The 26,766-nt window shown below is 35.6% G+C and overlaps 1 protein-coding gene across 1 annotated transcript; it reads right to left on the reverse strand.

The window, feature by feature from the left end:
• Window positions 1–7,990: 7,990 nt before the first annotated feature.
• LOC141547595 (vomeronasal type-2 receptor 26-like) lies at window positions 7,991–26,509 on the reverse strand. Its single transcript, XM_074275981.1, has 4 exons — window positions 26,378–26,509; window positions 23,912–24,130; window positions 21,822–21,945; window positions 7,991–8,895 (listed from the first exon to the last, which is right to left on the reverse strand). Exons 1-4 carry the CDS (start codon window positions 26,507–26,509, stop codon window positions 7,991–7,993), a joined length of 1,380 nt encoding a protein of 459 aa, XP_074132082.1.
• Between the last annotated feature and the right edge of the window lie 257 nt (window positions 26,510–26,766).

Consider the following 26,766-nt stretch of genomic DNA (forward strand, 5'->3'; position numbering starts at 1 on the left):
AAACTGCTGGGAAAACTGGAAATTAGTATGGCAGAAACCAGGCATGGACCCACATTTAATACCACATACTAAGATTAGATCAAAATGGGTCCAAGATTTAGGCATAAAGAACGAAATCATAAATAAATTGGAGGAACATGGGATGGTTTACCTCTCAGACTTGTGGAGGAGGAAGGAGTTTGTGTCCAAGAGAGAACTAGAGACCATTATTGATCACAAAATAGAAAATTTTGATTACACCAAATTAAAAAGTTTCTGCACAAACAAAACTAATGCAAATAAGATTAGAAGGGAAGTAACAAATTGGGAAAACATTTTTACAGTTAAAGGTTCTGATAAAGGCCTCATCTCCAAAATATACAGAGAATTGACTTTAATTTATAAGAAATCAAGCCATTTTCCAATTGATAAATGGTCAAAGGATATGAACAGACAATTTTCAGATGATGAAATTAAAACTATTTCCACTCATATGAAAGAGTGTTCCAAATCACTATTGATCAGAGAAATGCAAATTAAGACAACTCTGAGGTATCATTACACACCTGTCAGATTGGCTAAGATGACAGGAACAAATAATGATGAATGTTGGAGGGGCTATGGGAAAACTGGGACACTGATGCATTGTTGGTGGAGTTGTGAAAGAATCCAACCATTCTGGAGAGCAATCTGGAATTATGCCCAAAAAGTTATCAAAATGTACATACCCTTTGACCCAGCCATACTACTACTGGGCTTATATCCCAAGGAAATACTAAATAAGGGAAAGAGACCTGTATGTGCCAAAATGTTTGTGGCAGCCCTTTTCATAGTGGCTAGAAGCTGGAAGATGAATGGAGGTCCATCAATTAGAGAATGGTTGGGTAAATTATGGTATATGAAGGTTATGGAATATTATTGCTCTGTAAGAAATGACCAGCAGGAGAAATACAGAGAGGCTTGGAGAGATTTACATCAACTGATGCTAAGTGAAACGAGCAGAACCAGAAGATCATTATACACTTCAACAATGATACTGTACAAGGATGTATTCTGACGGAAGTGGATATCTTCAACATAGAGAAGAGCTAATCCAATTCCAATTGATTAATGATGGACAGAATCAGCTACATCCAGAAAAGGAACACTGGAAAATAAGTGTAAACTGTTACTTTTACCTCCTGAATCCAATTCTTCCTGTGCAACAAGAAATTCGGTTCTACACACATATATTGTATCTAGAATATATTGTAATATATTTAACATATATAAGACTGCCTGCCATCTGGGGGAGGGGGTTGGGGGAGGAAGGGAAAAAATCTGAACAGAAGTAAGTGCCAGGGATAATGTTGTAAAAAATTACCCATGCATATGTACTGTCAAAAAAAATTATAATTAGAAAATAAAATAAAAATTAAATTAAAAAAAAAAAAGATAATTATAGGCAAGAATTGCAGGGCACAGGGAGAAGGGCCAGAGGAACTTGGCCACAGGAAGAGGAAGAGAGAAGTTGGTGACTCTGGACTCCAGAATCAAAGATTCTGCTTGTCTGCCTCCTTTACTTCTCCCCTTAAAGACCAAGGACTTTAATTTATCCTGACTCTGGCTGACCCCAAGGACCTCTAGGAAGCTAGCCTGTACTCTACACTGATCATCTGCTTTTAAAAAGTCAAGTAAATGAGTTTGCTTCAGATATAAATTTAACATACTGATAAATAATAATATTATTTAAGTGTCATGTGTAACGTGAGGAAGAATATTTGTAATGTGTGGGAATGCCTTTGAGTAAGGGACACAGTTAAAAGAGAGGGAAAGTACCAAGAAAAATTGAGGTTTATTGTCCCACAACATTCCTTTGCATGAAGGGTTAAACAATGCAACAAATCTTGTCCAATTCCAAAAGTTAGCAATAAATCATAGGCACTTTTCCAGCCCAGGTGGGCAGAAAGAAACCGGAAAAGTGGATTTATGCTCAAAATAAACAGAAAGGTCTATGCCTACTAGAATTGGACTGCACCAGTCCACTGAGCATACCACTTAGAACATTCAGTAGAGTAAATGATAAAAAACCAAGGTTGTATCCTAGAAAAAAGAGAGATTTCCAGGCCCACAGGAAATAGTAAGTTTTGGCAATTAAGATGGAATATATACCAACTGATAACTCTGGTGCTTACTACACTGTTTTCCACCATAAGATTTTCTTTCTGGATAGATTATTTGACAGATATTTCTTCTAGAAGAAGCAGTGGTCTTAGGCTCATACTAGGGAACAAAGAAAAGACTGGCAAAACCCCAATAACTCCATGGTCTCCCCATAGTGGCTTTTCTTCAATATATTGTGATCACAAGTATCAAATCCCTATCCCAGAAGACTCTTGTCTTTGTCTTCCAAGCAAGTGGGAAGCACCTCCTCCTGCACTTTTTCTGAAATTTCTCCCAATACACAAAGTCCAACATTTAGTGTCTTGTCCTAACTTCCTGCTGAAGCCAGCCCTGGAGAGAGATGGAATAGATGAAACACAAGGGTGTAGAATAGTACATCATTTTGGTGGGGAATCCCTGACCCCAACTCACCCAAGTCAGGGAAGCACAAAGTTCCTAAGGCCAAAGAACTTTTCCTTGTGGCCCCTGGAGGTTGAACCAAAGATATAGAAAATGAATCATTATTTATCTCATAGAGCACTTAACTTGGTAGGGGTAATACTTAATTCCCAATTTGGCAGAAGATTTCAGTATGAGGAGGTCTCTATCTCTCATCTCTTGCTGAATCTGAGATAGAGTGCTTCCTCTCTTAGACCAAACTCTAAACCACATTTCTTAGTGTCAGGAAAACATCATTCTTCCTGAAATTATGAGAAGAGTGGAATTCTTGTCAGAAAAGATGGGCAAATGAATTGTTATTTCAGCTGAGTTACAGATGAGATGAGTTAGAGAAGACATGTAATTATGTTCAAATATTGAACCAATAGAATCATGCAGGGCATAGTAAGCATAATTTACTGGAATCAACATGAAAAAAATGAGAGTAATATGTTAATGTTCTATAGGCAGTGACTTAATTAAATAGTTAAAATAAAAGGTTCTAATCCATAGCACTGTGTTAAAAAAAGAAATCGTCTTTTTTGATGAAAGAGTTCTCTCTCATTGGACAATTTCAAGAAAAAACTAAATAATTGTTGATGGAAACATTGGACAAAAGATTCTTGGTTAGCAACAACTTCAGAATTTTTTCTCATTGTTCCATTCCATGATAACCTAATTTTATGACCTAAAACTCTAAATTGCAATTAGCAAGTATTTATTCATTACTTGTTCTGTGAAAGTCCCTGAGTATTATTTGATATACAAATGTGTACTAGGACAAATTCCTAATCTAAAGGAACTCAAATTACCTTTTAGCATTTTTTTTTTTCATTTAAATCAGGTATGTCCTGTAGATCTTTCCTGAATGATAAGGTCCAGTATACATATGCCTTTCAGATAGCTAGCAAGGGATCCACTCTTCACCTGACATCCATCCATTTGATTCTACCTTTTGACTGGAATTGAATAGAGTGTTTCTTTAAGATGAAAAAAGAAGGAAAATTTTCTTCAGTGATCTGAAAGAGGATCTGCTCAAGAATATTCAACATGTGACTTTCAAGGAATTAATTATAACAAAACATGGAATACTTTTGAGACAGTAACAGCAAGACAATGTGATGATCAACTATGAAAGACTTGATTCTCCTCAGTGGTTCAGTGATCTAAACCAATCCCAAAAGACTTTGAACAGAAAATGTCATCTGCATCTAGGAAAAAGAACTATGGAGGTTAAATGTAAATCACATTTGCTGTGTTCAATCATTATTTCTGTGTTTTTTTCTTCCCTGGTATTTTTCCCTTTTGTTCTGCTTTTTCTCTCCCAATATGATTCATAAAGAAATGTGCAATAAAAATTAAATTTCATTTAAAAATCTAGTGCCCCCAAACTTTAGAATGAATGAAGCTTTTGATTTCTCTTCTGTTATCACGGTGCCATCATCAAATATGATTTTCATCTGTGGAGACACAGACTCCATTACTTTTCTACTGCACTGACTGATTTTGAAATTTATGGTATTATTCATCTCTTCCTGGCATTTTCCACATTTCCTATTGAAATTTTTGGCCATTTCGGTGGTACAACACTATTTTCTCATACGCAAATGGAGATTGAAGGTTTTACAGATTTGATAAAAAGCTTCAATCCCGAAATAAATCCTAAAGATATTTTCCTAAAGATTTTCTAGAGTCAGTCTATGCTTGCAGATGTTCAAAAAAAGGACTTGCCAAAATGGTATATTTTATGTGTTCAGGAGAACTTTCCTTAACCAATGCATCTTTCCTTAACCAATGTAAATCATAATCATAACCAACTGAGTTCTAATGTTGACAATGCAAAATACTTCGTGGCCCATGCTCTCCCTCACATACATCAATCTGAGCAAAAGAGACATAATGCCTTAAAAGAAATACAGATCTTTCTTGGAAGGTAACATTTCTCTTCTACTCTTGGCCTTAGTACAATGTACTTACAATATTCACCAGTTAGTTATCTGTTCTATGGATGATGTAGAAATAGCATGACTTAAATACTGTGTCTATTGCTTTAGTTGTCCCCTTTTGTCATTTTATGATTGAATTCTGGAAGAAAACAATGAAATTACCTCACATAATAGGCTGTTATTTCTGCCAGAGCAACTTAATGAACATGATTTTCTTCCTCTTTCACCTCCTTCTGATTATGAGTCTAGGTAATATCTGGGCTACTTTTCTGGAGGGCCTCCAAAGGGCCTTGGTCTCAGCAGGATAAGCACAAAATGGGCAAGAATAAAATTCAAAGGCTTTATTATCTCTTACACAGTCTGTCTGTTATAGTCTGACCCAGTCTCTTCAGCATTCTGCCAGTCTGCCAGTCTCAACCAGTCTCCCTCCCATTCTGACTTTGTCCCCAGTGTAAATACCCTATTATAATTACATCATTACAATATACTGAATATGTGTGAAATAGAAAACCATTATTTCCTCAGTTCCACTGACTTAACTCCTTATTTCAAATATACTTCTCCAGAGTTGCAGTTCTCTAAAAGTCTACATCAGAAAAGAGTTACAACAACCCCATTCCAATTTAGCTCCTTTCCATTGGCCTAATTCAAGACTTTGCAAAGTTCAAAGTCCCTTGTGGAATTTGGAAGGATGATCGTTGCTTACAGGAGTGGTATTTCCAAGGGCAGTTTTTTCCAGGACAAATAAAATATATGAAAAGTTAAAAATTCAAATGCAGGAAAGAGATAAAGTCATTAGAGAAAATGTATCTGAGGCTAATCTCACGAATCCAACACTCTAAACATTCTCACACATACTGGCTTTCCCTGTTCCAACAATATACTCACAAGCATGCCGAAAGGCTACGCTCCTTTTGTCGTCTCTAGATTTGGCAAGTGTAGAGCTGAGTTCTTTGCAATTTATTTGGCAAGGGCTGTGGGGGAGGTGAGGGGATCTCCTTTCTTCCAGGAGTTGTGGAGACCATGCCATGCTACATGAATGATTAATCTCCATGTTTCTCTCAAACTAAATTGTCATAGTGCAGGTCAGATAATTCACAAGGTCTCCAATTCTGCTACAAATGGAAGAGCCTTTCTTTCATCTTTCAGCCCATACAATTGCCCAACCCTGTTTCATTGAGTAGGACCAATGAATGAAGGTTATCTTGAGCATCAATGACAAGAAAAGATACATCTATCACTTTTGGCATGATTTGATTTCATATCTAGAAAACTCTAGAGAGTCAAACGAAAATAAAATGGAAATAACAAGAGTCCTTTCCCCAATGTCTCCATCAAGAAATTCCTAAATCTCTGCTTGAAACATTTTGAGGAAAAACTCAGTTGCCCCTAAAAGTTCATTCCTCTTTTAGACAACTTGACCAAAGGGGAGAACAAATTTTTCTTATTTTGTAACTAAATCAAACTCTGTAGAATATTGACTTGTTACTCCCATTACTTTCCTATTGTTTCAAGTGGAACATTTTAGTTTCTCTGGCAAGAATCTGTTACTTTAAAAGTAGCATAGTTGCATGGTCTCTCTCATTCATATTACTCTTTTTTAGCTCAAATATCAGTCATTCTTTTGCACAGACTTTCTATACCCTTCATTACCATCCACTTGTGATTCCAAGCATAATTTTGTTTTCTTGATAATAAGTAAGCCTGAGATTGTGCCTAGGAGAAGAAGTTTTCTATTATTTTCAATTTTCTTGCTTCTCCCCCCCTTTGTACTGTATTCATTACTCATGCAAAGGCACTTCCATATATTCCAAATATTCTTCCTTACATTACACATGGCCTCAGACATTTTCTAGTTGTATGACCCTAGACAAATCATTTAGCCACAATTGCCTCTCAAAAATAAAAAATAAAAACAAAGTCACAGAGAGAGAGAAAAGAAACAAACCACCAACAAAATATCAACCAAAAAATCCCCACAACCCAAGATCTACTTGTAAATGTAACTAGTTGAGTGGATCTTGTGTTATGAAACTTGTTAAAAGTTTATTCAATGACTTTGTCCATGATATTGTTGCTCATGTGGTACTTATGTTATACAGTTGTGTCTCATTCTGTGAATCAGACCACAGTTCACCAACTCCTTCTCTCAACCATTATCTCTCAAAGATTGCTCAAATTCTAACTTATCTCCATGATTCTGTCCATCCATCTTATTCTCTCCTATCTAATTTTCTTTTTGCCTACAATATCAGCATCTTTTCCAGTGAGTTCCATCTTTCCATTGTGTACACTGATTTTTAAAGATTCTGCTTCAATGTTTGATCTTCTAGTGAATAACCTCAATTGATTTCTAGAACAATTGAAATATTTGCCATTTACAATCCCAGGGACTAGAAAAAGTCTTTTGCTGACCCTTAATTCCAAAGTATGAATTCTGAAAGACTCAAGAATTCTTTACTTTAACCTCTCAAAAGCTGAGATTTACCAAGTTCAACTGAATTTGCGTCTCCCTTTCCCTATAACATTGTTTTGCATTTTTATTTTTAACAAATGTCAAATGATTTCAATGGCTACAGTTGATAATATGGTTTGAGGTTTGGTGTTTTTTTTCAAGAGGAGATCACAGAATTTCATCAATCAATTTTCCTTTTAAGTATCTAAGCCCAAAGATACATTAAAAAATCTCAGAAAACAAAAGATAGTTTGAAATCATGGATGATTCAATGAATAAATAATATGATCACCAAAATATTCTAAATGAAGTAGGTCCTTGAACAAAGAAAAGAATATTATTACTCCTGCATTATTTTTGTCTCATTTTTATTGTTCCATGACAACCAACTACTTATATGCCCAAGGTATTGTAACAAGATATATTTGATGGAAATAATAAGCCTTTGGAACAGATTTCTTGATCCAATGATCACTCTACAATTACATAATTGATGGAAAAGTGAGAGGCTAAATATCTTCAAGTACATATTCACTGGTTAGAAACCATTCTACTCAGAAAATTAGCATTCTCCCATAAATCTTCTCTCAGAGGTATGTTCAATTCACTCAAAAAAGAATTGTTAACAAGACAACTCACACAAACAAGGGGAAAATTAAAATTCTAATTTTCCAAGTAATAAAACAATAATTCATAATGCTGCATGGAATTATTAAAGATTAGAATTGGAAACCAGACTGTCATTTATTTAAATTCACCAATTATTTTCCACCAATATTTTTAAAATGTAATTCACATATTGTCTGCTATATGGAAAATAATTCAAAACAGCAACTGATCCTATTCAGCCTCTATTCTTAAATCAGGCAATAAGACGTTTTCAAAATGCTACAACATTCATATAAAATAAAGATGAATATTAGAGAAAACAGAGGCAAATGAATCAGATACATTTATCATATTTCATTATGACTATCAGATGAAAGGAGTTCCTTGACTATGACTGGTGAGCTTGAGAACATCTGGCTTCTCAGGGAGTAGCTTTCTTTTTAAGTATCCCCAGAGTATTTTGCTCTGATCTTAGAAGGATCACAAAGCACTTGGGAGCAAAAATGCAAGTAAGAATCCCAGCACTGGAGGTCAAGATGGCAAAGATTTCCAAGGCCACAATGGCCTTGCCCTTGGAGCTCTGGTAGGAGGGCAGGAAGGAGATCCAAACACTGCAGAACACAAGCATGCTGAAGGTCAGGAACTTGGCTTCGTTGAAAGTGTCTGGCAGGTTCCTGGCCAGGAAAGCCACAGTGAAGCTGGCCAAAGCCAGCAAGGCCATGTAACCCAGGACACAGTAGAAGATGAGGAGGGAGCCCTCATTGCATTGGATGATAATGGAGCCAGGCTCAGAGTGGATGTCCATCTCTAGAAAGGGGGGATATGTCCCAAGCCAGATGCCACAGAGACACATTTGAATGAGGGTGCAGGTGAAAATGAGAGAGTAAGATGCTTTGGATCCCAGCCACCTGCGGAGCCTGCTCCCTGGTTTGGTGGCCCTGAAGGCCAGAACCACAGTGATGGTTTTAGCCAAAATGGAGGATACGGCCACTGTGAAGACAACTGCAAATGTGGTTTGGCGCAGCAGGCAGGTGGATGTGGTAGGATGGCCAATGAAGAGCAAGGAGCAGAGGAAGCAGAGACTGAGGGAGACCAGCAGAGTGTAGCTGAGACTGCGGTTATTAGCTTTGACTATGGGGGTGTCCCTGTGCTTCACAAATATCCCCAGGACCAGCAGAGTGAAGAGGGAGAAGCAGATGGCTGTACTGGCCAGAGTCATTCCCAGAGGTTCCTCATAGGCCAGGAAGGTCACAATCCTGGGAAGGCAGTGATCTCTCTTCTTATTGGGATATTGATCTTCAGGGCACTGCAGGCACTCCTCTGCATCTGTAAACAATAAAATCATGCTATATCCCAGCTAGATTAGTTTTTTGTCACCCACAAAGCACAGTTTTATTATTTTCACATCAAGTTCAGTCTCATTTTGGACTTCATGTAAGTCAGAAGGACAAGAATTTTAAAGGCTGAATAAGATAAAGACACGTCAGTAGTGTCATTTCCCCACAGATGGATTAAATAATGTACTGAATGTATTTGTTCCCTAACTAAACAAAAAATTAAACTCTCTGAAATACATTTCCACAAGAAATCACTTACAATGAGTCCTAAAAGGTCACTTTATATTTAATCCAATATTTTCAGAACAGAAATAAGACATTGTCAAATCAATAATTCTGTCAATTTCATCATGGGGGAAAGTCAAGAATTAATTTTAAAAATTAGACTAAAAAGTATTTTTGATGTGTTTTTCTGAAAGTAAGGTCATAAGTATAAATCCTCTGGGTTCATATGGAACATGATACTGATCATGCAAAAAAAAATTTCTTCAAATAAAGTACTTTCCATAGCAATTTTGAAATTTATAAAGCAGAAAATATATTGTGTATTTATGACAATGTTTCCCTAGGTTACCGACTATAGGAAATGAGGATTTCAAACTTGGCTCCTTCAGGTTTCCCCTTTGTTAGTGTTATACTCTTATTGGCTGTATGAACATTATTGCTCTAGCATCTAATAATATAACTCTCAGAGGATCTATTTCGTCTATAATGTACATGTGTATATTTCTTTCATTTGTTTGCTTCATTGTTAATGAACAGTACTATCATTTACTTTAAGATTTATTTACACTTATGATATGGGGCCAAAGAGTGAAAGTCAAAGAGACACCTGTGAATAATTATGGAAAACATTGATTCTCAGAGTTATTTGATAAAAAGCATTTAATCAAATGGTAAATTGGCTTGGAGATAAGTCATTTTTCAATAAGAGGGAAGTGTTAAATTTAGTATTTGCTGTGAAAATATTAAAGGAAAAATACCTTTGTTAAGACAGTTTAGGGGCAGAGCCAAAATGGCAGAGGAGACACCAGCTTCATTCTAAGCTTCTCCTTTACCCTCATTATTAATTACCAAATTCAGCCTCAGAAATAGTCCTTAACTGGTAAAATCCATAAATACTGGGAGTACATCAAATTACCAGCTGAAGATAATCTGGAAGATCTCTGGAAAAGGTTTGTCTTGATCAGCTGGAGCAGGCCAGCACAGGCAGGAAGGCACAACACAGAGGCTAGTACACTGAGCATATCAGGGTGGGGGCAGTCTCCCTATGGGTGGAGATTTTTCAGGGAGGACTCTACCACAGGTTGGCTGTTCTTCTTTGGTTGTAAAGCAGTAGATTAGCAGAGAAGTTACAAAAAGGCCAAAGATAGAGTGTACTCCAAAAAACTCCAGAATCTAACAGGATCTGGCTACATTCACCCAGCACAGGAAGTGACTCAGCACAGACCAAAGCACAGCTGTGCTGCCACATCCCACAACTCATAGCTTTTGCGTGGGGCAGCCAAAAATCTGAACAGCAGGGGGGCTCTGCCCGGGGCAATATAACTTCTACCATATGTCCATGCTTCCCAAGGCATAAACACTTCTGGTGCAAAGATATTCCCAGGGCACTTCCACAGCTCCACTGCTTTTAGCAGCCCATTTGCAAGATAGCTACTATCCTTGCACTGCAGAGGAAGCTGGTAACCCCCTTCCCATAAAGGCATACTCTAAATTCTTTTAAAAATGATTTAAAAGGCCAAGCATACACTAACCATCCATAGCTTCTATACAGAAAGAGAACAGGTTTTCAATAACAAGGAGATTAATAGCAGATAGTCTCCAAACAAAACCCCAAAGGGGGATGTAACCTGGTCTATGTCACACAAAGCTCTCCTAGAAGAAATTATACCTAGAAGAAAAATGGGAACAGGAAAGGGAAGCTATGCAAAAGAGTAAAGAAAAGGCATATAACTCACTTAAATAAAAACTTGATAAAGTGGAAAAAGAAAACAACTTCCTGAAATATGAATTGAAAAAGGTAAAGTACTCGCAGGGAAACAGAATTTGTGAATTGGAAAAGGTAAAGAAATACCAGTAAAGTAGGATTTGTGAATTGGAAAAGATAAAGAACTCCCAGGAAAATAAGATTTGTGAATTAGAAAAAGAAAATAACTTGGTAAAAAAAATATATATAGTGAAATGGAAAAAAATTTCATAGAGCAAAACAACTCATTTAAAAACTCAATTGGATATATACAAAAGAAGTAAAAAATAAAAGCTAATGAAGAAAATAACTCATTAAAAATCATAACTGAACAAATAGAAATGAATGATTCATTGAGACGGCAAGAATCAGTCAAACAAAACCAAAAAAATGAAAAAAATAGAAAAACTGTTAATTATTTACTTGGAAAAACAACAGACCTGGAAAATAGACCTAGGAGAGATAACATGAAGATTATTGGACTTCCTGAAAATTATGATGGAAAAAAGAGCCTACATACTATTTTATAGGAAATCATCAAAGAGAAATGCACAGATTTTAGTAGAATCAGAAGGTAAACTAGGCATTGAAAGAATTAATTGAACACCTTCTGAAAAAAATCCTAAAACAAAAACTCCAAGGAATATTGTGGCTACATTTCAGAAGTATCAGATTAAGAAAAAAATATTACAAGCAACCAGAAAAAAACAAAAACAAAAGCAAAAATTCAAATACCGAGGAGCCACAATAAGGATCACTTAAGATCTGGCTGCTTCCACATAAAAGGACCAAAGAGCCTGAAATCTAATATTCTGAAAGGCAAAAGAACTTGGAATGCATCTAAGAATAAACTACCCATCTAAGCTGAACATTTTTTTCCAGAAAAGAAGATTGACATTTAATGAAACAGTTGAATTCCATTTGTTTCTAATGAAACAACTAGAGCTAAACAAACAAAAAATATAACCTCCAACTGTAGGACTCAAGAGAAGCAGAAAAAGGTTAAAAAATCTCTCGAGAATCTTAAGAACTCTATTTCTGTGATGGACATACATAAAGAGTGCATGTATAATTTGATTTTACTGATAAAATATAAAAAATGGAAGTAGAAATGGAAAGGGGATAGTATCAGAAAAAGGGGAAAAGGGAGATAAAAAGAGGGAAACAACATCCCAGTAAGAGGCAAAGGAAACCTATCATATCTGAGGCAATGTAGAGAAGGGGAGGAACATTGGTGAATCTCACTCTCATCAGATTTGGCTCAAAGAGAAAATAATTGACATATTTACAGAGAAACTTCTCTCACCTCATTAAAAAGTGGAAGAAGAAAAGGAGAAAGGAAAACAGTAATAAGAGTAATAAGAGAAAGGTACAAGAAAGGGGAAGGGTATCAAAGGGGGTGGGAGGTATTCTAAAGAGGGAAAGCTGTGTGAGGCAAGTGGTGCACATGGTGCCCATAAGTTTGATACTAGGGAGGAGAGTAAAGGGGGATAAGAAAAAGAAAAGCATAATCTGGTATTAGGTTCTTTCTAGGTGGTAAGTTTGTATTTAAAAATTCTCTGCCTCAGAATTCACACCTTTAGTTCACAACTTTAAAAGGACTATACAGCTTTAAACTTCTGAAAGGAGTTTGCACCTTTAAAGGAGTTCATACCTTTGGAATACCCACAATCCCATTCTCTGGGAGGATATAAGGAGCCACCAAGGATGCCTCCAGAGACATTGAGTCTAGACTGGGAGATTGAGTTTGGATGGCAGTCTGGATTGAGTCAAAAAGAAGACTTCCTGTGGATTCACAAGTCCAGCAATTCTATACTTTTGGAGGGGAAGGCTCCAGAAGCCTCCCAAGAAACCTGCTCACAGAGGAAAAGAGTATACAGAAAAGGAACCTCCTCCCAGAGATTCCGATTGAGAGACAATCAGAACATTTGCAATCTGGGGATAATAAGATGGCAAAAAATATAAAATTAGTCACTGACAATGAAACAATATCAATACTAAACATATAGGCACCAAGTGGTATAGCATCTAACTACCTAAAGGAGAAGTTAAGAGAGTTGCAAGAAGAAATACACAGAAAAACTATAATAGTGGGAGTTCTCGACCTTGCACTCTCAGAATTAGATAAATTAAATCACCAAATAAGTAAGAAAGAAGTCAAAATAGGTAAATAGTATACTAGAAAAATAAGATATGATAAATCTTTGGATAAAACTGAATTAAGACAGGAAGGAGTACACTTTCTTCTCAGCAGTTCTGGAACCTATAAAAAAATTAACCATATATATATATATATATATATATATATATATATATATATATATATATATATATATATATATATATACGTATATATATATATATATATATATATATATACGTATATATATATATATACACACATATATATATATACACACATATATATATATATATATAAAAGACCCCAAAATTAAATACAGAAAGGCAGAAATAGTAAATGCATTTTTTTCAGATCACCATGCAATAAAAACTACATTCAACAAAAACCTAAGGGTAAATAGACCAAAAAGTAACTGGAAATTAAATAATCTCATCCTAAAGAATGATTGGGTGAAACAGCAAATCATACACATATTTCATCCATTTCATTTCATCCAATCCATAGACATCTTTCATTCATTTATCAAACTATAATTTTACCCAAGAGAATGACAATGAGACAACATCCTAAGTTTTTGGGATGTAGCCAAAGCAGTAATAAAGGGAAATTTTAAATCTTTCGAGGCTTACTTGAATAAAATAGAGAAAGAGAAGATCAATGAATTGAGCTTGCAACTTAAAAAGCTAGAAAAGACCAAATTAAAACCCCCCAATCAAATACTAAACTTAAAATTCTAAAATTCAAAGTAGAAAATTGATAAAAATTGAAAGTATAAAAACTATTGAATTAATAAATAAATCTTAGAGTTGGTTTTATGAAAAAAAAAACCAATTAAATAGATAAGCCTTTTGTAAATCTGATTAGAAAAAGGAAAGATGAAAATCAAATTGCTAATCTTAAAAATGAAAAGGGAGAACTTTCCAGTAATGAAGAGAAAATTAGAACCATAATAAAGAGTTACTTTGCCCAACTTTATGCCAATAAATTTGATAACCTGGGTGAAACAGATGATTACCTTCAAAAATATAGAGTTCCCAGATTAAGAGGAGTAAATAAATTGCTTAAATAGTCCCAGTTTAGAAAAAGAAATAGATCAAGCTATTAATCAACTCCCTAAGAAAAAAATCTTCTGGACCAGATGGATTTACATGTGAATTCTACCAAATATTTAAAGAACAATTAACTCAAATGCTATATAAACTATTTGAAAAAATAGGGAATGAAGGACTCCTACCAAATTCCTTTTATGATACAACCATGGTACTGATATCTAATCCAGATAGGTTGAAAACAGAAAGAGAAAATTATAGACCAATCTCCCTAATGAATATTGATGATAAAATCTTAAAAGAAAACATTAGCAAAAAGACTACAGAAAATCATCCCCAGGATAATACACCATGACCAAGTAAGATTTATACCAGGAATGCAGGGCTGGTCCAATATTAGGAAAACTATTAGCATAATTGTCTACAGCAATACCCAAATTAACAAAAACCATATGATCATCTCAATAGATGCAGAAAAAGCATTTGATAAAATCCAACATCCATTCCTATTAAAAACACTTGAGAGTACAAGAATAAATGGACTATTCCTTAAAATAACCAATAGCATCTATTTAAAATCATCAGTAACCATCATATGTAATGAGGATAAACTGGAACCATTCCCCATAAGATCAGGAGTGAAACATCATTATCAATATTTTACTAGAAATGCTAGCCTTGGAAATAAGAGTGGAGAAAGAGATTAAAGGAGTTAGAGTAGGTAATGAGGAAGCCAAATTATCACTCTTTGCTGATGATATAATCTAGAGATTCTACTAAAAAGCAATTAGAAATAATCCGCATCATTAGTAAAGTTGCAGGATACAAAATAAATCCACATAAGTCCCTGCCAAGGGAAAGTGAGGAACAATATCAGCAAATCTATAAAACACTTTCTGTAAGGGCCCTTTAAATGGGTGCCACAGTGCATCGGGAGATTGAGGCCCAGAAGTAATTTCTGTGGATATTAGGACTGCCCTTGGGCGGGATCCTGGCCATATTGAGATAGTTTCGTAATGGGTGACTCTCTCGCTGATTGGCTGTGTGTGTGACCTCACAGGCCCTATGTAAGCCCACTGCAGGCAGCAACCGCCCTCTTTAACCTCGTGCTGTTCACCCTGGCTCCCCAGCCTGGGTAGCAAAGCCAAGATGGATAGCCAAAAGAGGTAAGGGTTTTGGTAGTGAACACATGGGTCTTCTGACCAGGTGTTCACTCGGGAACCAACAAGTCAGGGTATCAGTTAGGGCATTATGTGAGTAGGTATAATAAAGGCTTTTAAGATTACACGTGGTTGTTCTTGAGTGCGCTACCGGTTATTAAGCTATAGATTCAAGAGATTGTGGCCAGAGACCTTAGAAGGCCTCAGAGGAGGCGAGCCGGGTAGAGCTCACACTGCAGAGGACAGTGGTCAAAGGTACTCTGGTGGATCTAGGACAGACTAGTAATTGTAACTGCCAGGAGAGCACGTTACAAATGGCGCCCAACGTGGTGGACGCATCAGAAATTATCATGTTTTGAAAATATTTAATATTCAGAATTAAGATTCTGAAAGATCCGGTAGAAACGCCACTTAGGAGGGAAGACAGAGAAGCAATATGGACCCAGGTAAATCTGGGATCAGACTCAAGGACACAGCTGAACATAATGCTTATTATATAAAGAGGTTAAAGAGCCAGATGGAAGATCTTTTAACAAAGATCACCACTGAAGAACAGCAGGAAGCTTGTAATCAAGCTCCGAGAAGGCTATCCCCACACCCATTAAATATAGCTCGGAGAGGGAGCAACCTAGAGCTAGTGCGTATGTATGACAGTATAGAGTATAAAATGCCACAGCAAGAGTTGCTGGGATTGCAGGTTAAACTACAGATTGAGCTAGAGAAAGAAGAAAAAGCTAGGTTACTACAGATAGAACAGGAAGAGTTCAAACCAGTGGCTGAAACTAAGGAAGGAAATAAAGGAACCACATGGACTAAAGTTGTAGAAATTCTTCTTAGTGTTTTGTTGGTTTACCTCGTGCATTGTTGTTTTAAGGAATTTATTGATTACTCTTCCATTGAGAAGTTTAGTTCTTTTTATGTGCAAAGCTCAGGTTTGATTTTAAATCAGCCTTTGGGGGATTTTCCAATTCTTCTTCCCTGTGCCTCACCTTCTTGGGCCAAGGGAGAAGGGGGAGGAGGAAAAGGAAGGGCGATAATATCATCAGCACTGCCCATTAATCCATTTAAAACTCCAGTGTCTTCATTTCAAAGGACAGGAGTAGGCTTTATGCCCCAAGGCAAAAAGGAATTGTGGGGTATTGAGTATAATCAGAAAAGTTTTGAAAATACAGTTCAGTTAATTTCTAAGAAACCTTACAGGGATAAGATCTTGCAGTTAGAGAGAGTAGAATTTTATACTTGTAAAACTGCTAGGATCGTCTTTGGAGAGTTGGAACTCCTCTTTTATTACCTCGTGGATTTTCCACTTCCACAGGTGAGCTTGATTTCCCAACCCCCTACGGGTACTTATAAAACAGTGTTTATGTTTAGAATGGGTTGGAAAATTGCTATTTTAATCACTAGAATAAATAGACAGTGTGTGATCTTTGACCCAGGAGGAAAAGTAATATCAGATTTATTGATTCACACTCCTGGAGTACAATTCGGTATCAGAAACTCAAACTTTGATTTTTAGGCAAAAGAATTCAGGGATATAGCCGAGTGTTCTAGTAAAGTCATTACTGCACAGACTATCCCCAAGATCTCTTCTAAACAAGAGAAGGGAATTTTGGGATATGTGATTGCTTACAATTTTTAAATTTTGATTTTACATTTTTAAACATTTTTGATTTTACATCTTCAAAGTATTTTGATTTTACATTTTAAAGTTATTTTGGTTTTACATTTTTAATCTATTTCGGTTTTACACTTTTAAATTATTTTGGTTTTACATTTTTAAATTCTTTGCATTTTACCTTAGCAATGCACTTCGGGCATACACAGAAAGTGCAGCTAAGTGACAGACTGACTTTTGTCTGACTTGATAATCTTTTTGACAACAACTTTGTTTCCACTGTGATGTGGAAAGGCCTGGATGGCATTTGGAAAGGCCCAAGTTGGGCCCCGGGGACATTCCTTCCTAGGTGCAGATCCAGCAGCAGAGTTCATCCCCACCAGAGACATTTGTAACCTGGGGATCCAAGAGAAGGACCAGACAACAGTCCAGAGAGACCAGCCAGATGTCAGCAGCCCTTCAGACGCTGATGGCAGCGATGCCCCTCCTGACCGTGACCAGAGACACCAGACACAGTTCCAGTGTTGCAGCTGAAATGGACTGTTTTGGGTGATACGCAATATAAAGACTGTAAATGGACAATGGGCCTGCTTGCTCCTCCCGTGGCTACTTGCCGTATGGTGGCCTGGGGAGAGACTTTGCCCTATGCTTTCTATTGAAGGACTATGCTTTTAAATTAGTGGGTGAAAAACCAACACACCCACCTGCCATTGTTATTGAGACAATGTTACCAGACATGACTTTGCTTATGTGCACCTGTGAAACTAGAATTGCTCTAGGATTGTGAAAAGTGCAATAGAGAATTGTGATAAGCTAGAATTGTTCTAGAATTGTGAAAAGTGCAATTGAGAATTGTGATAAACTAGAATTGTTCTAGGATTGTGACAAGTGCAATTGAGAATTGTGATAAGCTAGAATTGTTCTAGGAGTGTGAAAAGTGCAACAGAAAATTGTAAGAAACTAGAATTGGTCTAGAACTGTGATAAATGTAACTAGAATTGTGACAACCTACCTACTGATATTTGTTAACTAGAATTGTGATGTTTTACCTTGTTGACTTCCCACCTCAGTGTTGACATCCTACCTCATTGGCCTATTATCTCGAGTATGACTTTGATGAATGGGTTGAACACTTGGGCCACTGTTGAGCCTGGTTCTCATTGTCATACTTCTGTTTACTGATCTGCTGCTTTGGACCTCCTTGGGCATAACACTGTCATCTCATGGATCAAGTGAACTATAGCTGGTGCTAAAAGTTTAGCTTGGTGAGATGTGCGGTTCCCGCAAAACAAGAGAAAGGGAATTGTAAGGGCCCTTTAAATGGGCGCCACAGTGCATCGGGAGATTGAGGCCCAGAAGTAATTTCTGTGGATATTAGGACTGCCCTTGGGCGGGATCCTGGCCATATTGAGATAGTTTCGTAATGGGTGACTCTCTCGCTGATTGGCTGTGTGTGTGACCTCACAGGCCCTATGTAAGCCCACTGCAGGCAGCAACCGCCCTCTTTAACCTCGTGCTGTTCACCCTGGCTCCCCAGCCTGGGTGGCAAAGCCAAGATGGATAGCCAAAAGAGGTAAGGGTTTTGGTAGTGAACACATGGGTCTTCTGACCAGGTGTTCACTCGGGAACCAACAAGTCAGGGTATCAGTTAGGGCATTATGTGAGTAGGTATAATAAAGGCTTTTAAGATTACACGTGGTTGTTCTTGAGTGCGCTACCGGTTATTAAGCTATAGATTCAAGAGATTGTGGCCAGAGACCTTAGAAGGCCTCAGAGGAGGCGAGCCGGGTAGAGCTCACACTGCAGAGGACAGTGGTCAAAGGTACTCTGGTGGATCTAGGACAGACTAGTAATTGTAACTGCCAGGAGAGCACGTTACAACTTTCCACACAAATAAAGTCAGATCTAACCTAGTGGAAAAATATTAAATGCTCTTGGATAGGGCAAGCAAATATAATAAAGATGACAATATTACCTAAACTAATCTATTTATTTAGTGCTATACCAATCAGATTCCCCCCCAAAAAAATTTTAATAACCTAAAAAATTCATCTGGAAAAGCAAAAGGTCAAGACTTTCAAGGAAACTAATGAAAAAAATCAAATGAAGGTGGCCTAGCTGGAGCAGATCTAAAATTATATGATAAAGCAGTGGTTACCAAAAGCATTTGGTTTTGGCTAAGAAATAGACTAGTTGATAAGTGTAATATGATAGGTTCAAAGGACAAAATAATCAATAACTTTAATAATCTAGTGTTTGACAAACCCAAAGACCACAGTATTGGTCTACCTGCCGTTTCGGGGAGGGGTGGCCGGAAGGAGGGGAAAAATTGCAACAAAAGGTTTTGCAATTGTCATTGATGAAAAAATACCCATGCATATGTCCTATAATTAAAAAGCTATTTTAAAAAAGACAGCTAAATAGCATGTTGATCCAGTAGGAGCCTTGGATGTCAGAAAGACATGATTTGAAATAAAAACTTCAGATCCTTACTAACTTGTGTGATCCTGGACAAATCATACAAACCTGATTGTCTCAAAAATAAAAGTAAAAAAATACCCTCCTATCAGGAAATTCAGACAGCCTATGAATTGTAAAGAATTCTTTTTAAAAAACATTAATACTCAAACTATCAGGAGACTAAGATTTTAAGTATTCCAATATCAATTGATAATAATTAAGTTTGTAGAAACTCTTTTTGTATTGGCAAGGAAATGGAAACTGAATGGATGCCTAGGAATTGCAGAATGGCTGAAAAAGTTATAGTAAATAAATGTTATGAAATATTATTTTAAGAAACAATCAGCAGGATGATTTCAAAAAGATCTGGAGAAACCTACATGAACTGATGCTAAGTGAAGTGAGTAGAATCAAGAGAACATTGTACATAGCAACAATAAAATTATGTGATGATCATCTCTGATGCACATGGTGATTCAGGCCAATTCCAATAGACTTGTGATGGAGAGAGTCATCTGCATCCAGAAAGAGAACTATGGAGGATGGAATATAGATCACAAAATTGTAATTTTACATTTTTGTTGTTATTTGCTTGCTTTCTTTTTCTTTTTTCTACTTTTTTTTCCTTTTTGATCTGATTTTTCTTGTGTAGCATGATAAATATGGAAATATGTATAATAGAACTGCACATGGTTAACATATATTAGATTACTTGTTGTCTAGGAGAAGGATGGGAAGAAGGAAAGGAGAAAAATTAGGAACACAAGGTTTTGCAAGGATGAATGTTGAAAATTAACTTTGCATGTATCTTGAAAAAAAAGCTATTATTAAAAAAAAGAAAACACTGAATTAATTGCAAGGAACTAGATAAGGAAGAAGAAACACTTGATCCACTGGAGAATTATATAAATCTTTTTTAAAATGGTACAATAGCACCATCATTATTCTCAAGAATTAAGAAAGGATATTACCAGATACATTTTATGAGGCAAATAAAGCACACTATTCAAATTAAAGAAGCTTAAAACACAGGTGATATCTTGTAAAATAATTAATATCGAATCCAAAATTTTAAATAAGTTATTGACAAGTGGTTTTTAGTGATTCACCACCATACAATTCATTCTCTGCAATTTCTATTTAAATTAGAGATATAAAAAGAGTTCAAATTTGGGGGGGGGGGAATGACATCAATAAAAGACAAAAATCTTATAACATAAAGAAAAAATTTAATAAAGGAAAACAAATGCTTCTTCTGAAAACACTGCAAAAAATATAGAGAAGACCTTTTATGGCATAATAATACATCTTTTAAAGGCTACCAAATTGTGCAAAGATGTACACAAGTATCTTTCCCAGTGAGTATAGGAATAAAGTTCAGATAACTAATCTTCTCCTTAATTATTACAAAAATGGAAATGGAATTAAGAACATTGAAATAAGAGAAATTAGAACATAAATACAAGAAAAAAATATGTCCAATTATGTCTATTTTCTAATGACATTATGTTTTATTTTAAAAATAATAGGGAATCAGTTAAGGAACTAACCGAATATTAATAAATTTATGAGGCAAACAACACAATAAATCTATTAAACCTGTAATTTTTACATAATGAAGAGTTTTAAAGAAACATAAATACTATTTGAAAAAAACTAAAAATGTATAAAATATCAGAATATTTTTGGAACTATTCAAAATACTTATGTTGACTCAATTACAAAGAATTTTTTAAAGAAATAAATTACATATAAATTAAAGGGAGAAATAGTCTATTTTTCTGGATTGACTATTGTGACAAAAGCAAAATGAAAATAAATGTCCAAGAATTCCAAAGGGCAGACATGAAGAACAACTACAATGAGAATGAGAAGAAAGACAGAGACAGAGAGAGACAAGCAGAAAGACTGATAGAGACAGAGAGAGGGGAAGGGAGAGACAGCTAAATTTTGAAGATACCGTTTTATGAATTAACAACAATTACAAAGCAAATCAAGCCCAGGCCTCATCAGCTTTGAAAATCAACCTCACATGCAGTAGGACCAGATGGGGTATAGCCAATTTTTATTCGTTTTTTGGGAATCCAACTTTCCTAGAGTCAGGATTCAAACCTTCTGAAAATAGCTTTCAAAAAACAGTCTCCCTCCAGGATTCCAGTTAATCTGGTAATCTTATAAAAATTTCTTGAAGACTAACTCCCTAGGCCAGACTCCTACTCTCAAAACAAATGCAGCTATGTTTAGATATTTTTTAGATTTTAAGTTTTGTCCTATTTCCTTTAGGAATGAGAAAATTTAGAAATAAGTTTTGGATTAAGCTTTCCCATAGCAATGAGGAAGATTACAATTAGGCCACAAAATCAGGGAAGTATTAGGGATTCCCATGGTAGTAAAATCCTGGTGGATTCTGCTCAGATAGATTTTTGGCATCTTGAACCAACGATTTCACTTCAGTTTAAGGTAACACAATAGAATGTCTATTACTTTGGGAGAAGGACAGTTTATCTTTAGGAACATACCAGTCTGGTTGGAAATCTTCCCTTCAGGACATGGGGTGCAAATAAAGCAGCAGATGGGTTGGTTTTCAAGAGATGTTTTCTTAAATCCAGGGCCACATTTCACACTGCACATGGAAGTTGGAGTCTGTATTTCCACAAGACAAAGGGAGAAAATGTCATTGAAAGAAGGACTACTGAAAGGTGCATTTAGTGAGGAAATAATAATTTCAAAGTTCTCGCCAGTTAGAAAAACATAATTTCAATTCTTCAGGACAAGATTGATCTAATTCTCACTGGAGAATTTATATTTTCATCTTACAATTCTTATCATTTTATGCCCAGCAAACAAGCATAGATCACTAGACTCAATCAAGCTCCTTGATAATTTTTAATTGTAATAACTTGCTGGCTTATTTTTTTCTCAAAAATACCATTTGAAATCTTAACTACATTCCATTTTTAATTGCATCTATTGAAACAATTCATTGACCACATAAGTGGGAACATTTTGTTAATTCTCTCCCCACCAAAGGAATGGGTTTGTGTGCGTGTGTGTGTGTGTGTGTGTGTGTGTGTTTGTAAAGTACTCAGAATATTTCAGAGAATCATGATTGTAGAGACTATTCATCATAATATATTAATTACACAGGTCAGATTCATTGAAAATATGTAAACTGGCTGAACTTATTTTGGGGTTGATCCTTGGAGGCTCTGCTTGAGACTATTCTGAAGGGTGGGATGGAATTGATTCAATTGCATACAAAGATGAAACTGTATAGATACATATATTTATAATCTGCAGAGAATATAGAATCACAGCATTTAAATGAAAAAATCTCTAAAATGCCATTTTTTTTGAGGATACAAACTCAGATTAAAGTATTTATATAGATATAAGAATCCAGATATTAAATAGTCTTCTGTAAATAGGTCTCTTTGGGGAATAATTTTCCATTTTCCAGATTTCTTTTCTACAACAAGTACTGGGGAATTCCAAGGAATTAGAGAAGGTTTTAAGTGCCCTTGGTCAAGTTGCTCTTGTACTATATCTAATAAGACCTGAATTTTATTGCTTGTTAAGGGCCATTGTTTTACCCACAGTGATGTATCAGTTTTGCACTGAATCAGGATCATGTCTGCCCCACGGTGGGAGCCAAAATGTTATGTTCTTTTTTTTTATATATTATAATCATTCTCTGAGAGCAAGTTTCTTGGGGAGCTTCTGGAACCACCTTTAGTTTCAGTTCATTTCAATAAATCCTAAAATGCAGCCAGGAGTTAAAGTCCAAATCCTTTATTGTGGTTTCCAAAGCCTTATCTCCTTCACTTAGGGCTCAGCTAATTTTCAGGAGACCTTCCTTTCTCCTTGATTCCTGAGAGCTCTTGTCCAAATATCTCCAGCCAGCACAAACTTCACTCTGAATCTCCTGGAAGTCAATCCTAGTTGTAATTTCCCAAAGTCCCTGACTGGACTTGTCCTTTAGACTTGTGAATCTCATGGACTTGCAAATCTCCCCACTGAATCCTGGATCTGAATCTCCTGGAGCTTCCACTGGGCTTGTCCTTTTATATGCTCTTTTAAAGGTGTGAACTCTAATGTGTGAACTAATGAATGAACTCCTTTAAAGGTGTGAACTAAGTACAATACCTTCAAGTTCTGGCCCATAATATCTCCTTGTAGGGCAGATCACTCATACTGAACCATGCTAAATTAGATAATTATATCAATTCCAGTGATTTAGCACCTTGTAAGAATCCTAACAGATAATCTTCTGTAAATAGGTCCCTTTGGGGAATAATTTTCATCTATGCTGTATCCTATTATTATTTTTCAAACTTGACCACTTGATTTGGTATATTTCAAAATTCACTTAGTTTTAACAATTCAAATCTTTATGTAATTTAACTGGAAAGAATGTGTAAGTAGGACTGAAGAAAGAAAATCAGATAACTCCGTTGTACATAGCAAAAAATGAAGAATAGTTGGATGTTAGTATCCTATCACAAACCTTTCCAGTATCTATGGGGAAAATCCAGATATCAATGACGAAAAAACTGTCCTGGATGCTAAAGAGTCAAAATGATAAACTTCATATTCATTGGCCCCTTACCTGATGGAAATCTTCTGGCCAATCTATGTCTTCTTCCTTAATGGTGAATCTCTGAGCAAGAGGATATACTTCACCCACTTTGACTAACGTCTCTATCTGACCAGGCAAGGATTTATAATTTAGGATATCATAAGCCTCAGCAACTGGCTTGGTTCCATTCCAACATGACTCATCATTGGCATTAATGACAGAATTGATACACTTCAGATAGTGGTGGAGCTGAAGGCAAGGACAGGAGATCGTTAACCTTTGCAGAAAGAAGAATTTATGCCCATGTCCCAAGATTGACTATCAATGGAAAACAGACTCAAAAAGTTGTCATTTTCCTTCTTAAGCTCCTCTTAGAGCTCTGAACTCTTTTTCTTCTTGCAAGCTAAATGCAATGGAAAAATAGCAAAGCCAATAACCAATTATGTGTTATAAATATTCAACATATTGTAAAAACATCTGAGAAGCAAAAGCTTACCATTTCATCATTATTAGATTTTGAGAACCCCCAAATGGGGCATATTTTTTAAATTTTTTAACATGAAAACTTAACATACATCCTAATATGTAGTGGGTGCTTAAGAAATGTGTGATGATAGACTAGATTTTGTGGGAAATCTTATTCCTTGAAAAAAGAAACTAGAATAAAAAATACAATATAAATCTCTGAAGAAGTTGATAAGGTCAATTTAAGAAAAAAGGAAAATTTAACATTCAGAGTGATGCAATCCATCTTTTGGAAAATTCGGTCCTTCAAAAGATATGAAAAGGAGAAGGATTCTAAAAGAAGAAATTATGAAAGAAATTTCAGAATGACAATGTGTAAGAAAATGAAAAACTAATACAATCTGAGAAAGATTTGAGAAGCATAGTTTTCAATAAAAGCTAGAGATTTATTTGTATCACTCAGGGTTTGATTTTCATTGGTCAAGGAATATTATCAAAAAAAATTTCCCAGTGAAATAGAAAATGTAGAATTAGAAAGCAGAAAACATAAAATAAATCTGCATCGTTCTCCAAGAGAAATTTCCTGAAAAGATATTAATATTCTAGGGTGAAAAGAAAGAATCTAATTGGCCAGAAATAATAATAATACACATTCCTTGTTCAGTCATTGAGTCCTGTCCCACTTTTCTTGACTCCACCAACCATAGCACTCCTTTTTCGGCTATGTTTTACTATCTCTTAAAATCTGTGCAGATTAATGTTCATGGTTTCATGATAGTATCTATCCATCTCACTCTCTGCCTGATCCTTTTTATCAACTCATTTGCAAGGGAGAGGAGGGATAACTAACAGGATCCCTTTAAGATACTAGAGAAATCTAAAGAGATAACATGAGAGAAGTAATCTGAACATCTGACAGGAACAATAACTTTTTTAAAATGAACCTCGAAGAGAAAAGAAGGAAATATGGTTGGGAATATTAAGTTTGATCTATACAGGGGTTAGATTATAAGCTAATAAAGAAAAGAGAAAAAAGAGGTGCATTAGTAAGCCTTAAGCTTCCTGCTTAAATAAAAGAAAATCATGGAAACTGGATCATTAAAAATTGTTTACAGTCACTGTCAGGATAGCTGATTAAAAGAATCAATTCTACTGAATTTTCTCAATTTTTTTTTTTTTCAATCATGACTCAAATCAAATTCTGGAGCAGCACAGTCAATAAAATGTCATGAGACATTTTTTCAGCTGAGAACAAATTATAGGTTAGAAGGAAAGGTCTGTGGCAGCTCCTTGGGGCCTAAATCAGAGTGACTAATATAAAAATAAAAATAAAAAATAAAGAGTATTGAAGACAACTGCAAGAGCAGCTGCAGTGGCTTACAGAACTTTTATTCTATACCCAGATGTCCTCACTTGTATCATGAATTCTACTAGATCATAATCACTCCCTAGTTTCCCAGGTTCCCAACATTTCGAACATAACAACCAGTACCTTCAAGCACCAAGAATCATACTTAGGATAGAGTGTCCAATAATGGTTCCTCTTCATTTAAAAAAAAAAAAAAAGGAATGCATCATTGAAGCAAGTATATCCATTTCAAAATATCAGCTATGTGGCTCAGCTATCAATCTTTATAAAAGTTAAAAGAAAATGATCAATTAGAAATTGATTAGAAATTTTCAATGTCAATGATACAAGTCACTGTAAAGGTCCTAATTTGGAATAGATTTCATGAAAGTCTCCTGCCACATAGATTCAGGCACAGAGAAATGGATAAAAGTAAGCACTCCAACATTTTCAAAGTTGTAAGATTGCTCTATCAAAATTAAAATAAATACCTATTATCACAAGTAATTTCATTATTTTTGCAAAGATTTCAATGTAATCCCCAAAGGAAAAAAAAAACTGGAAATTATATTAAGGAATACGTCTTTTATTGAACTTTCATGTAATTCTTTCGTTTCTTCATCTTTAGAATAATATATTGTGAATACCCTGTGCTGAGCCCAATTTTAGAATAAAAATGTTACCTTCCAAAAAAGATTTGAGTTTCTTGCCAGGTCTGATGCCTCTTTTGCCTCGGAATGGAGCACTTGATGGAGAGCATGGGCAACTAAATACACTCCATTGTAAACATTAGGAATCAGTTCCATAAGGACCATGTCAAATTCCATAATAGGAATTTTTCTAAAGGAAAAATCTCCTTGGCACAAAGGATAGAACATTTGTGTACCCCTTTTTTCTGAGAATCTACAATGGAAGACTGATTCCCAGAAAGCTTTTAGGTAAATATCTTCAGGATTCATAACTGGATTCATGTTTTTTACAAAATCTGTGAAACCTGGAATTTCCTTCTGGATATGAGAAAATACTATTGTACCATGAAAGATGGCAAACAGTTCAAACATAGGATCAATAG

This window comes from Sminthopsis crassicaudata, chromosome 6 (genome assembly GCF_048593235.1).
Source record: "Sminthopsis crassicaudata isolate SCR6 chromosome 6, ASM4859323v1, whole genome shotgun sequence".
Classification (NCBI taxonomy): Eukaryota; Metazoa; Chordata; class Mammalia; order Dasyuromorphia; family Dasyuridae; genus Sminthopsis; species Sminthopsis crassicaudata.

Coding starts and splice junctions, on each gene's coding strand:
- LOC141547595 (XM_074275981.1), bottom strand. CDS start 26,509: ATGGTCCTTATGGAACTGATTCCTAATGTTTACAATGGAGTGTATTTA. Junction 21,946..23,911: donor GGCCAGAAGATTTCCATCAG/GTAAGGGGCCAA, acceptor GTGGAAATACAG/ACTCCAACTTCCATGTGCAG. Junction 8,896..21,821: donor GAAGATTTCCAACCAGACTG/GTATGTTCCTAA, acceptor TATTGTTTACAG/ATGCAGAGGAGTGCCTGCAG.